Here is a 15065-nt window from a genome sequence, read left to right as displayed (position 1 = left end):
ATTTCTCTGCTGTGGGTTTTCACATCGTCCAGTACGTAAAAGCCTAGTGTAGCTCTTCAGGTCTTGTGAAGGTCAAGCTGAGTGGAAACTAGAACCCTCCCGTTTGTCAACAGAGTGAGCCTAATAGAGGCAGACCACGCAACTTGAGCAGGCTCAGAACCCATGCCAAATCTCTACTGACCTGACACTGACCGATCTTTTTGCGTACTAGGTAAATGGGATCATGATTTGGACTCTCTCTGCTTTAGCAGAAAGTGCAGATTATGCCTATACTAGAGATGGTTTCCATAAGACGGAAAATGATCTATGAATGTGAAATAAAAAATCCTTTTAAATTTATTGAACTTTAAAATGTGTAAGCTGTATGGATGTGTATGGATTTATCCATATAAATCTGCAAGAAAAAGGTCTAGAGACTTTTTAAAAAAGAAACCTGGGAACTAGTAGGTTGTGGCAATCAATTGCTATAAGCTAATGCTGTACTTATCGAGCAATTCCCATTTTTTAAAGACCTCTTGTGGGGGTGGGGGGGAGATAGAAAATGGTGGCTGCGAGGCTGTGTGGTTGTTCCCTTGCTACTGCAAGTGCCTCTGCATTCACAGCAGAGTTTCATGGAGAATAATCTCTGTGCAGAAGCAGCCCAAATAAATAGCCTAGGCTGAATTGAGTGAATCCATTCCACGAATGTGCAGCTCAGGTTGTGGCATCAGAGGAAGGTGCTGGTGTCAGAGGAACAGATCTGTGGAATCCAACCACTATTTATATGTTATTTACTAGATATTTGAACACAATAGTTATTTCAAACACAAAAAGCATTTACAAACAAATTTTGTAATAACCCATATTAATACACAGTATAATGTAATGGCTAATGCATGAGACACAGATCAGAGCAGCTCACGATCAAATTGCCATTTTGCCATGAACCTCACTAGGTAACTTTAAACAGTCACTGCCACTTCTTCCCTCCAGCTGCAGTCTGCATGTCACATCCCATGCCATTCTCAATGCTCCCCTTCCCCCCAGGTGCCAAGGGGGTACAAAGGGGATCAAAGTAGGAGGTGGCAATGATTCCTTCTATGAACTGTGCTATTCACTGCTCATGGTATTACGTGCAACCTTCTTCAAGTGGTGAGACGTACCAAGAGTTAGCACTTACCCAGATTGGTTCCCTTTGAAAAAGTGAATGAGCACTGAACTTAGTATTTGCTTTATTTACAAATATATAGGTAGAGCACAAGTGGAGGCACAAAGACACCTATAGGACATCTGATCAACTATTTCATATCATATCAACAGAGAAAGAGATCTTGCATCGCCAAGACACTTCAGCTAACTCCAGCAATCAGTGTCTTCCCGCCTCTAAACACCCATCTGCTCCCTCCCCCTCCAGGGATGTGGAAAACTCATCTCTTCCTTCAACAAACTTGATATTCAAGACCCATCTACAGTCTTTAAGTGACAATGCCCTCTGTGGTAATTTTGGGAGCTGTTGCACTGATTCTGACCTTCCTGCCCCTCTATCCAGTCAGCCAGGGCTTAGGGTTATAAGGCATGATGATAATTTAAGTTCTTTACCATGTTCCCTTCCCCCTTTTTTGCAGCTGCCTTGCACTGAGAGAGAGAGAGAGAGAGAGAGAGAGAGAGAGAGAGAGAGAGAGAGAAGCTGTCTGCTTTTTCCCAGATGGGAGCCAGAAAACGCAGCCAGCTTGGAAGGGGTGGATGAGGCAGGGCAGGCAAAGAATTTCACCAAGTGAGAAAAGGGAAGCTTCATCTCCCCCTGCTCCCAGGTAGAAAACAATGGAAATCCACCAGCTACAGTTTGCCTTCCACCAGCCCACCCTCCAGAGCCAAGCCGTAGGGTTTGATTTCTTTTTTTTTGCTCCTTTATTTTTTCACTTGCTTTCTATTTTAACCCTTGAGATTCCCCTCCTCCCCATGCCTTTGGAACAGTTAAAAGTTCCAAGAATCAGGGCTGTTCCGTTAAGCCTTATACATTTGTTGATTACTAAGGCCATGGCCAGTTGGTTTTTCCCTCCCTCACCTCTAAAACCTCTAGCTGTGCTGGTGAAAGAAGTAGGGTGTTTTGTGAAGGAGTTTTAATGAAACATCTGCACACACAGCAGAAGCCCAGAGTTGTGAGAGCAAGCCTGATGAAGACTTATGCGGTTCATAAGCAAACACACTCACATGCACACACACACACACACACACACACACACACACACACCTTATTGCACAAGTATAGTCCACTAGAGTGCATTAAGTTGCCCATCATGTAAAGTTCATCTCTGCCATCTTCTTCCCTCCCTCCTTTGACACATGTGTATTACATAAATAAATTTCTCATTTTTATATACAGATACAAATTATAACAGTACATACATTATTGTTTTAAAATAATCTAAGTCTGTAGGACACAAAAGCTGAGGAAATTAAACCTTATAAAAATATGTGATTTAATTCTACAGCAAAATACATTATATACACTTTTCAGAGTAGATTATGACTATAAGCTCTCCATGGTGCGTTATTACATTGAAAAAGAGCATAATTACGTAAGGACAAGCTCCGTATCATTGTTTATCACCTCATTTCTGCTCCTCTGTTGAAGTGGCACACTGTATATAGTACCAAAAACTGTCACTGGAGTTCCAGGCTGAGAAGGTCCTGGAGGTTTTTGATTGCATGTTGAGACTGGCTGGAAGCATATTCCTCCAGTCTGGGTCCCATTTGCATGTGCAGGCTCTTAGTAAGTTTAGCAACTACAGTTCTGACATTTCCACTCTTTCCTGGTAACACCCCATTGCCAATCATGTTGCTTAGGAAGTACCAAAGAACAGGAAGGACATGACGCTCCACAACCTGAAGTTTCCGTGGGTAAACTAATGCCACAAGAACTGCAAGACAGAAAACAGAAGGCCTTTACAAATTCAAAATTTATTCCACATAATCAATTTTCAGAGGTTTGTTATGTGATGCTCTGTGTCTGCACCAACATTTCAGTCACCTACTCTCCATAACTGTCTATTCATGGGGGCCCAGGACCAGTACTTCCTAGTTACTCTGAGTAGTATAGCTGTGCTAATCAAAGTGTATTTTGAGAGCATGAGAGGGCTTAGTAATAGAAGTATGGCCATTAATGGCTGTACTGGCAGAATCTTTTGTGCTGATGCTCATCAACCTTGGGGCCAGGAATGGCAGCAAAAAACAGACCCTGCTTCTTGCCCAAGTAAAGCAAGCTGGAAGAAACATAAAGCCTTTGTGTCCCACCAAAGACTGAAATTATAAAATGTGACTAGCTAATCCACCAACTACTCCGTGCACTCCCGCAGCTACAGCTCCATTCCTTGCAGAGGGCTGCCTAACAGAGAATTGTCCTCATGAAATCAGCTGCTTCAGATCTTAGATCACCTGCACACTCCATAATCTGCCAACCTCAGAGGTTCAGCAGATTGTTAATGTGCTGAAATGTCTTACACCCCAGAAATTACACCCCCCCCCCAAATGTGTACCAACAAGGTCTATTATAATTGGGTTTGCACACTGTACTGGCTCAGGGGTTACAAAGTGTCTTTTTCTGGTTAGCAAGAGGGAATGGAAAAGCAGGGTGGGAATGACTCACATCCCAGACATAAAGCCACTCAGTGCCATAGAAGCACAAAGGCCTAGCCAGGAAAAGGACAGTTGGCAACATCACACCTCTAACAGTCACCACTAAAACTACAGAGCTTGGGAGGCCTAAAGGCAAGAACAGATCTTCCTTCTGGGACAGGAAAAGAAAGAAGGTATGCAGAGGGAGAGGCAAAGCTCTCGTAAGCATTTTGTTGCTTAGCCATATATTGACTGCAAACCACCCAAAGCAGTCTCCATGTTAACCTGGATTCCATTATGAGCACATGTTGCTGTGACAGAGGAAGAGCCCCAACCACTAAACTAAAGTACTGGAGGATTTCTAAATGTTTTGTAATTTCAAGGATCAATTGCCTATCCTAATTTTCCATCATTTAGATTATGTAGAGTTAGGTTCAGAGGATCACAGTTTTATCACTTTTTCTTTTGTCCTTGCTCAGTCCATTGCATCTGCTTATGATGTCTGCAGTTTTATTTATTAAAAATTCTTTACATTTTGAATGCAGTTTGTTTGATCTCTATGACAACATTAAGTCCTATTCAGCCACGCTTATCAAGGAGTAGTGGGAGAAGGGCAGCAAGTGATCCATTCATTCACATAGTGTACAAGTGAGAGCTTGGTCTAGCTCCTGCAGTAGCTAGATCAAGTGAAGCAGGAGACACAAAAACGAGGTGAATTATTTAAGTGGAAACACTGCACTGAGAGCCTGGATTCAGACCACAATGGGGGGAAATTCCTCTAAATTCATGGTCTGTGTTGGAAGTTTTACCCACAGAGAAAGAGTGAACTGGAAATGGAGCAAGCAGGACCGGGCTGGACAGGGGATCCAGGCAGGCCAATTAATTTCCCATGTGGGCAGAAAAGGGGACTTGTTAGTGCTGTTTTCTCCACCTTGATTGATGGATTGATTTGATTCGATTTTTAGCCTGCCATCCCCATGAGCAGACTCAGGGTGGGTTACAACAGTAATAAAAATACAAGGAATAAAATAATAAAATTAGAAATCTCAAAACAGCATAACTTTCAGTAATTGAAAATACCAACACACATACATTCTGACATCCCAAGACAGGATTACAGGGTCCTTTCAGCTGCAGCATCAAGACCGTGGGACTCCATCTCCAAAGGGATATTTTCAGCATCCCCTCTAAGTTTAAGAAGTTTGGTGATGTTACAGTTGAGTTGGTTAATTCCTTACTATTTGGGGCTTGAGTTTTTAAAAAGCTGAATATGGTAATTTATTTGATGATGGCATACCTTGCAAGTGGCTTTTATTTACTGATGCCTTGCCAATTGTTTTATTTGTTGCCTTTTATCTCCTGGTATTTTACTTGCTTATGGCTCTCAGTGCTTCCAAATTTTGTTTGTTATAAATTGTTGTTTTTCACACTCTACTGTAAGTTGTTTTGGGAGGTTTTCTGAAAGGTGGGTTATGCATTTTTAAACTAAATGAATAAACAGAGAGATAAAAATGCTTTTATTTGTTAATTACATTGCAATTATTCCCTAGAGATAAATAAGCTCACACTGTGATATACAAGTAAAGGCAATTTTCTGTTTGTTTACCACACTGCACAGGAAAATAAATATGATAAAGTGCTGCTTGGTTAAAGAAAGAACTGCACTGAAAGATTTCCCGTTCTGATTTCCAGGAGGAAAAAAACAGTTTCACAGGGCATAAAAAGAGGAAATGTTGTTCATCTGTAACAAGATAAGTCTTCTCTACAGAAGCCTACAAGCTGTTGAATTAACTCTCTAATAAAGTATGCAAAAGCACATCTTTCTAGTATTTACTAAGGTTTGCTTCTTTTAGCAGACTTTGCTGGGTTATATATACCTGTAAGGTACTGCTGATATTACTGCTGGGAGATTTAATTGCTATTTTGTTGTTATGCTATAATATGAGCCTTTCATTTCAGACCTACTTTGTTGTAAGCATTCAGATAGTATATGTGAAGAGCTTTGAAACTTCTGAGCACTAGGCAAATCCTCAGTATTATTAGAAGGTAATATTAGATGGCAATTAATATTCGATATTGATTGATCATATTATTATTGACTAAAGATAATAATATGTAGAAATGTCTTGCTAAGCTATTTTTAACAAACAGCATTATCACTGCACTAACGATATGGCTGTGATTTTCTTTCTGATATATTTTATACATCACATGATAAAAAGGTATGCATAGTTCATACTGTCTGCTGCTGTGAGTAGGATACTACTATGCAAATTTTGCAATCTTTAATGTATTGTTGATACTTATGCTTTATTTCAGGTGTCTGGTTTGTTCCAGTCAAAAGAAACAGTCAATTTTTGTTTTGTAGGGTCCATGAGAAATGGTTGGAAGTGTCACATGTAAGCCACCATTCTTTCAGAGCAGTAACGAAAAAAAGGTTAGGAAAGAGCTGACTTCAATCTTCAGTTCCCGTGCATTTATTCAGAGCCTAAATACAGTGCCTTTAGGAATAGGTAGGTTAAAACTTACATTTCTTTCTTTATTATTTCTTGGATAAATTTTAGTGAATGGAGGAGCAACTGATCTTAAGTGACCTTAATTCTGCCAAACTAGAGCTTTCAACACTTCATTTCAACACAAAAATATTGTTCTTGAATGCTGTTGGGTTTTAGCAACCTATGCCATGATAGATGGCTTGGTTATTTAGTTCATGTATTGAGCTGTCTAAAGTGGCCATATCAAATTCTAAGGCTGCAGCTCTAAAGGGTATGTAGGGGGTCAAACTCCAGTGACACCACTGACCTTCTGGTGACATCTGATGAGAAAGTGACAAGTGCAATTCAGGTCTCCCTCTGCGGCTAGCAGCTCATAAAGAATGATTATAACAGGTTTCAGCATCAAAGATGAATTACAAAACTAAAATGTCTGGCAGAAAATTTACTGGTACTTTTTATCCTGGAGGAGGAAGCTTCAGGTGTGGTGGCTTTTGTCAGCATTATGGGTTAGAATCTCCAGTGTGATCTCAAGTTTAGTTTCAGGAACAGACTGGGCACGTAGTCAACAACTGCTGCTTCTCTTCTCCAAAAGATTACAGAGATGATGACATCTGGTTTTTTATGTTGCTTTTATTTTTTTTTATTTTTTTTTTAAATCCTCCTTTTCTCCTCAGGGGGACTCAGCACAGCTTACAAAAAACATCAAAATACAGTTTTAAACATACTGTAATCTGCTCTGAGCCCGCTGATGTGGGGAGGGCGGAGTATAAATCCAATAAATTAAATTAAATACACTCTCAGAAATCATCCTCATGTTATGAATTTTCATAGAGGTTAGCAGCTGAAAGTGTGCTCAAACACCTAAATAGGCATGTGAGAAGCAGAAATGAAGGCCAAATATGCCGAAGGCACTCTTGAGACTATGCTGGCCCATATACTTTAGAAGTAAGATGAAAAACAGCTCTCAGATCCACTCTGAATAGGTGTAAATGTCACTATGCTGTGCCCTCTGTGGTAATCTGAACAACTCTTTTGTTTGTTGTGGGGGAAATACCTAACCATGTGCTCTCATTTCCCATGGGCATCTCAATATAGCAAAGCTATTTGTTACCTGACAGGCGGTCCGTGATATCCTGCAGAGCTCGGCCACTGATGAAACGCACCCTGCTGGCAAACATTTGAAGCAAAAGAACATTATCTGCAAGGGACAAAAGATAATTTTGAAAAACATACCATGGAAGAAGTAGGGGGGATTGTTTCATAAAGTTGATATTTTTTTATTTAAAATTTTTCTTTAAGCATAGAGAATATCTCAGCTTTTCAGAATACTTGAATCCCACATGAATATTTATTTGATTTCCCTTCATTGCATTACTGTACATTCAAGACTTGGAGCTGCATATGTGCACCAACTCCAATGAGAGCATTATGCTTGAAGATCAAGCAAAATATCACATTTCCATCTGTGCTATAAGATCTGTGATGGCCCAGTCATACATGCATACCAGGGGTACTGTAATCGTCAAGAGGAACCTTGCACAGTACCTTCTGCCTGCCTGGGGCCTTATCAGGCCACAGACCTGTACATCCACTTACTAGACCAGGCATCGGTTTACCCACCATGACCTTGACTCATCTCCACCATTTTTCACCTTAAAATGAACCCTACATAGAAAGGGCATTGTGCTAAATGTAAAATATTTCATAAAATGTAACAATAGTTCATAGATTCCCCACCACCACCACCACCACAGGAAAAATACAGATATCTATACGTTGATATTTGTAATAAAGAGAAGCAGCCTGCTGACTGCATCATGAGGAACTAGTAAAGGAAACTAGAATCCTGGAGGGACTGGAAGCAGGTGATCTCATTGGAGCAAGAGACTGTAACCAAAGGCAGACGGCAGCTAGGGCAGGTCCTTGGCTGCAGTGAAGGAGAGCAAGTTTCAACAGTTGTTTGAATCAATGGCAGATCAATGGCAGACACCACTGCAGATTTACAACTGTTATTGGGGTATTTAGTGATAGACACACATTTTGAGTTGGGATTGCTTTGCCTTATTCATATTCAGGTGTTCAAAATCATTAAACAATTTGGTTAGTTTATTTTGATTAGTTTTAGTGACTTTTGATTAGTTTTGATTAGTTTCAGTGACTGCCAGGCCATGTAATTGGTGAAATAAAATGTACAGAAGCCCTCAGCTCCACTCTGAATTGGTGTAAAATGACATCATGCTGTCTGATGTGAACACAGCTGAGTGTCCTGAGTGGCACAAGATCATATTTACTGAGTCACTTTCTCCCCTCACTGCTCCTCCGTCACCACAATGTGGTAACAGGAACTTGAATATGGGAACAGGGGAAAGCAGAGTGCACCCGCAGATACCACAGCACAGGGTTACCCCAACCACAAGGTGGAGCCTAGTGTTCCCCTGGAATAACAACTGACTGCCAGACCAGTTTCCCAGGGGGGAATGGCAGCACTAAAGAGTGGTCTTCATGGCATCACATCCTTGCTGAGCTCCCTCCCCTCCCCGAACTCTGCCTTCCCCAGGTATGGGCCCCAGATCTCCAGGAATTTCCAAGGCTGAACTTGCCAACCCTATCACAGAAACTAGAGAATCAATGTGGCTGGAGAGCCAGAATTGTGTAATGTTAGACTAGAATCTGGAAGATCCAGATTTAGGCCAGTCACACACTCTGAGCCTAACCAATCTCACAGGGTTGTTGTGAGGAAAAAATAGAGGAGAGGAGAATGATGCAAGCTGCTTTGGGTCCTCCACTGAGGAATAAAGTGGGGTATAAACAAAGTAAATAAATAAATAAATGCTATCAGGAAAATGGCCTAGTTTGTTCAGGTCTGAAAGTCAAAGGAAATTTCATTAGGATTCCTTTCCCTTCCAAGGTTATTAAACAAAGCACAGTCTACTCTTTTTCTGATTTGTTGTTATCCAAATGTACATCCCTAGCGGTATGCCATATGGTTGTGGAAGCGGTACAATTTACAAAGGAATGTACAACAAAGCAGCTGCTCAACCTTGACACGCTTTGCCATTCAGGGCGGCCTGCAGCTCTTAAGCCCCCTGGATCTTATAATTGCCAATCAGCCTGAAAACTACCTCTACAAATATTCTCTTTGCCTCACACAAGTATCACATAGAAGAGGAGAGTAGTAAGGAAAAAGTCCTAATATTGAAGGACAAATGAGAAGGTAATGGCCAGAACAAGAGCAAAGGACACTGTGCAAGGTCTCTTCAAACAAGCGTAAGAAGGGTCACAAAAAGGATAATTCTGTTTAATGAAGAATTAATTTTCACACTGGAGGGAAAACTGAAACGGAGTTTCAATCAGAACATGACACAGGATAAAGAGTGATCAGCACTCTGTGGAACAGTAAGGAATAAATCATGTCAAATACAACCAGTGCAGACATGTACTTAGTAAAGCAAATGCTAGTTTCACCCTGCAATCTACCCCACCAAGTGTAGCTTATTAACAAATTTGAGGTAAATCTTTAACAACTATGACAAAACAGCTCAAATGGGTGACAATGGTTCTCCAAAATGTTCTGATGTTGCCCATTCTGAGAAGCCTATCTGTGACGCCAATATATACAAGACAAATGTGCTCAAGCAAGGTTTAATCTACTGGTCCACTTAGCCCAATACAGTCTTCTAACACTGATGGGCATCTTCCCATCAGAACATCATCTTAATTAGTGCATCTATGTGACAAAATCAAATAGTGATGGTGCACAGAAAAGTATTATCGGATCTTTGAATTTACTATCCATCCCAAGCATCCCAAACAGAGTGAAATAGAACTGCCAACAAATACATATAAATGGAAATAGATCTGGGAAAACGTTACCTCAAAATTAATCTTGATGAATCTGAAAGAAAATTTTTGTAAAATATTTTTCCAATGGTATCTTATACGTCATAAAGTATCAATTATATACAGAACTGTATCAGATGCTGGAGATATAGCTGGGGTCATGCAGATTTGATAAATGTGTTTTGGGCTTGTCCAAAACTTAACCTATTTTGGCAAAATGTGATTCAGTTTGTTAATGACATCTAATGCAATAATATACCACCAGATCCTAAGATCACTCTATTAGCGTATATAAAATCATTTGTATCTTCTTCAGACATTTAGTCTCAACTCTGCTTACAACTACTCAACTACTGAGACAAAATAGTGAAAATGAAGCCCCTTCTATCAAAGATCAGTTTAACAGCATTTGGAATGTAGCCTTATCAATTAATTTATTATCAAAGGATACAAAAAATAATTTCCAGTGTACAGATGAGTTTTGTGAACATTGGGCGATTTTTATTACGTACTGTAATGAAAAGGTCTGAGATAAAACATACCTTTTGCAGTATAGCATCAAGGGGCGGAGGAGGGGAAGGAAGCATGGCGACAAAGACCATTTGACAAAGGTGAATGGAATAAAGGAAGGCCATAACTTCATTGACTAACAGCTTATGGAGCATTGGCAATGTATGTGGGTCGGATCCTGATCATCGGCTGGCCCACCTGCGAGCCAATGGAACGCAGTGATTCTTCAGCCTATTGCTGAGGGGGGGAAACCAAGGAGTGGCAGCCAAGTGGGATACCATGTGGGCGTATACCCCTGTGTGGATCCCCTGCCACCTGGGAGTGAGCCTGGCCCGGTAGCCCCCACTGGGCATGCCCCACTGCAACTCACTCCCAAGATTCCTTAGGGGAACCCCTTTACTGGGAAGACTGGGCATGCAGGTCCCCATCTCCCCAAAAGGATCAGATACTCATGCCCAAACTGCCACAAGAGCCCCAAAACAGCTCCCAACAATGCTTCTATAGCTGTAGCCAGGACTTTTTTTCAGGGGGAACGTGGGGGAACGGAGTTCCGGAACCTCTTGAAAATGGTCACGTGGCTGGTGGCCCCGCCCCCTGATCTCCAGAAAGAGGGGAGTTTAGATTGCCCTCCGCGCTGCTCAGCGGCGCGGAGGGCAATCTCAACTCCCCTCTGTCTGGAGATCAGGGGGCAGGGCCACCAGCCATATGACCATTTTCGCCAAGGGCAACCCACTGAGTTCCACTACCTCTTTTCCCAGAAAAAAGCCCTGGCTGTAGCCAACCCAGAAGACCATGCCTAATGTCCTGTAACCATAACTTGCCCCCAGCTGGACAGGTGCACCCCATCTAGGTGGTACAGGGCCTCTAACCAATGAGAAATGTCTAGGTGCAGAATGAGTGAGCCCCTAGCAGCCACCACATGCTCACCCAGTACTCTCGCCAACTTCTGCCTGACTAATTCCACCCTGTCTGGGTGGATTGCCCAGTGCCAGTGACATCTCTGAAGCAAATCTGACCAGCAGAAATTAGTTTGCAGAAAGTGCTCAAACAGGTGTTCCAAGTCCTCCACCATGGTGCACTTCAAGTCCAGACCATGCTGCTTGCCAGGGTAGCTCTCGCCAAGCTGTAAAACCAGGGCATCAGGTGGACCTCAACACCTGGCATGATGACACAAGTAACGCCCATAGCATCCCTTTGACACCCAGGAATGTAATCTTGATGCGGACACTCCAGCCCATCTAAATGATACTGTATAACTGCCAGCCCACTGCACAATGCTGTGCCCACATATCCAGATAGATTTGCATGGACTTGAAGTGGCTAACAAAAATGCATGACATTAGTGGGAGTGCCCAACTGCCGGGCGGATGGAGGACCAGAAGGCACAGGAACTTCAGCAACCGATGGCCTGGATCTGAGATGAGAGGAGGCCCAGGCCAGAGGCCACGGTAGTGGCACTGATCCTGAAGGAATGAGTTCCATATTCTGCAGGCGGCAGGCTAGCCGCAGCCAAACAAGACCTGAGAAGGCAAGTGAACTGGTACCATGTCACAGGGGATAGATCAGTAAGAAGCAGGAAGGGATCATGGCACTGCGGGTGAACTGCAAAGTAGTCACTGATGGCCTGGACTGGGCAGACAGGGTCGCTGGCCATGGCCCGCAGGAAGATCAGCTCGCCCCAGCCCCTCTGGTCAGTCTTGGAGCACCAGATCATGATGGTGGCCCTGTGAGTTGAAAGGACGACATCCCGGTGTGCCAAGGCCTGCCCTAAGTGTCGGCGTGGGAGTGCATGACTAACTCACCCACGCAAAAGGCCTCAAAAATGCCAGCAGGAAGGCTGTTCAGAAAAGCTGAGCTTCAAATGAGGACTGGCATATGGCCGAGAACCGACAGATGATTCCATGCAATATTGGCAGGGTGGTGAGGCGGCGCCTATCAGGGAAAGTGGGTGTTAAGCGTCTCCATTCCTCAATGGCCCACCAGGTGGCAAAGGTGTTGCAGGGGACAGGGAAACCTGTGCCTTGCTAAAGAAAGAGATGGCTGCCAGATGTGTGCCCATGGTCCTGGGGGCCAGGCACCACTCCCGAAGATGGGTCAGATCCTGCAGAACCATGGTCTGTGATGTGGGCCAGCACGCAGCACCCCCCCCCCATGCTGGCTGCAAAAGACAAGAACTTGGCACAGGCCACTGAGTGGGCCCGCAGAGTACACAGGGTGACCTAGCTGAGTACTCCCTGTATTATGGATTGCTCCCAAGCCGCGACAAATCCTCTGGAAAGAATTCTGAAATGTAACTAGCAGATGGTACCAGGCTGAAGAATCTCTCCATCTGGAATCAAGACAGGGCATCCACCACACTTTTATCTGCACCTGCTACATACCAAGCTGAGAACAAGATGTTAGCAAAGAGACAAACCAGCACAATTTGATGAAGAAGATGCATGATCCACTCAGACCGAGAAGGCTGACGGTTCAGAACATGCACCACAGCCTGGTTGTCGCACCAGAAGTGCACCCACTTGTCCTTGAGCTGCTCCCACCAAAACACCACCACAACCAGGATGGAAAAGAGCTCTAAGGACGTAAGATCCCGCAGGCACAGCCAGGAAACACAACCTAGCATGCAAGTGCCCTATGATGGATTGAAGCTCCCTCAGGGTGCATTTCTAATGGGACAAGGCAAGGGAGATGAGATCCTGCAAGCAACCCAACTTATCAGCAGGGAGGTGGGACAGCCCAGCCATGGAGTCTAGCTCTATGCCCAAGTAAACAAGGCATGAAGCTGACCCCTCAGTCTTTTTCTCAGCAAGGGGAACCCTCAAGTCACAGGCCAAGGCCTGAAACACACACAGTCTCTGCAAGCTGTGCCTTGTCCACATACCATTTGTCCCTGAATTTAAACCCAAGCAGACAGAAATCATCAGGAAGCAGGCAAAAGGCCAACTGCACATCGCACTTGGCCATAAGGGCCTCAGTGCCACCAGACGAAACAACTGTGCGATCAAAGGACATGTATTTTACCGAGCAGTGCTCAGGGGGTATGGCCTCATTGATGGAGGAACCATTGCTGAAGGAGCATTCTGCAGCCTCCTTCTTGGACCCTTTCCTGTCCCTTTTTGAGGGAGAAGGGGAACCTCTTCCATCCTCACCCTCTGAGTTTATCAAAGTGAAAACATCCATCTCTGTCTTTTGGTGCTACACCTCTGAAGATGCCAGCCACAGCTGCTGGCGAAACGTCAGGAACTTCAATGCCAAGACCACAGCTATACAGCCCGGAAAACCCACAACAACCATCGTTCTCCGGCCGTGAAAGCCTTCGACAATACATCATCCATGTAATGGTAGTCCAAAATGCGTTCCCAAATCTTGTGGGTGAGGTGGATCCGGGAAGGGGGGTTCTCATCATCTGTGAAGGATGAAACCATTGGGAGGGAATCTTCCATGTCCCCCGTGGCCCATACCCTCCTGGAGTCCGCTCCCCTCTTTGACTGTTTAGCCTGCCAATGCAACTCCCAGGCCAGAAGGCTAGGCATTTGGACTGCAGTGGCCCAATAATCCTGCCCCAGGTTCCCGGCCTCATCCAAGGAAGATGACTCACTTGTAGATCCCCTGTTGTCTGAGTCCTCATTGCAGTGATGGGACTGCTGTAACCTCCAGAGGCCTTTCTTGGCCTTCTTCCTAGCTGGCAAGTATGGCTCTGGGCTGCTAGAGCCACTGCTTGGAGAATGTGCAGCCTTGCAGCTCCTGGTTGGCCTGCCACCTGGGAGGGGCCTGTAACAGGTTGAGGAGGAGCCGAAATTGCTGACCCAGAGGCCCTTAACTACTCCACTCACTCCAAGCGGAGCTCCAATGCCCTAGAAATCCTCTGCAGTGTGGCATGCCTCAGCACCACCTCAGCTTCCCCCCCATTCCTGGCTGCCCCTGCATGCCCACCCAACCCGCCAAGAGCCATGTGGCCCTGCAGAGCCACCATGGGGCCTTTGCAGCCCCCAGGCTTAAACAGGTGGCACGTCATGAGCACAGCCCAAGCCTGCCCAGGCCGAGGGGAGTCCTCCAACCATTCGCCAGTTTGTGTGGTCCAACCGGAAGGCTTTGACACAGAACATGCCTTCAAAGGAGCAGCCCTCACCTTCTTTGTTGCCAGCAGTCACTTCCTTTCTCTATTTTTCCCTTTCTTTTTTTATTAAAAGGAGGCAGGAGAAAAAGAGAGGCCCACAGGGCTAAAACTCAACCCACAGAAGCTGCCAAAGAGTGTTCTTGGGACAACTGAGGCACTGCCTGGAACAAGTCGCAGCCACATGTGAGAGAGCCACTGCCGCTCTGCCACATCTGCAGGAGCTACCGCCACAGCACTGAGCAGCCACAGGGGTTTCCACCGCTGATGGAGGTGAGCCACCCATGGAGGCAAGCCTGCAGAAGCTGCCGCCACAGCAAGCTGGAGCTGGAGCCGCACAGCCACTGGGGCCAAGCCAAACTGCTAAGTTGCGAAATGAAGACACTGACGTGGCCGCAACTCCATGCTCCCTCTGCCTCACCAGATGAATAAGGTGTGAAGAGGAGAGGAGGTGACAGCCCCTTTATCCTATGCTGCTGGATCTGAGAGGAACCTGCGCCACTCAGGTCTGG

General features: G+C 44.6%; 1 protein-coding gene across 4 annotated transcripts in view; it reads right to left on the bottom strand.

The window, feature by feature from the left end:
- Positions 1–870: 870 nt before the first annotated feature.
- The window catches only part of TOGARAM2 (TOG array regulator of axonemal microtubules 2), a 79936-nt gene continuing 65741 nt past the window's right edge, over positions 871–15065 (bottom strand). For 3 of the 4 annotated variants that reach the window (XM_054983025.1, XM_054983035.1, XM_054983014.1), the window contains 2 exons: positions 7201–7287; positions 871–2900 (listed from right to left, as the gene is read on the bottom strand). In XM_054983025.1, coding sequence (XP_054839000.1) covers positions 2644–2900; positions 7201–7287 — 344 coding nt within the window. In that variant the 3' untranslated portion in view covers positions 871–2643. Of the gene's footprint in view, positions 2901–5047; positions 5080–7200; positions 7288–15065 lie in introns of those variants that run through there. The other variant, XM_054983043.1, reaches the window with a different exon arrangement.

The sequence above is a fragment of the Eublepharis macularius genome, chromosome 1 (genome assembly GCF_028583425.1).
Source record: "Eublepharis macularius isolate TG4126 chromosome 1, MPM_Emac_v1.0, whole genome shotgun sequence".
In the NCBI taxonomy this organism is placed as follows: Eukaryota; Metazoa; Chordata; class Lepidosauria; order Squamata; family Eublepharidae; genus Eublepharis; species Eublepharis macularius.
This window is presented reverse-complemented; position numbering and strand designations above follow the sequence as displayed.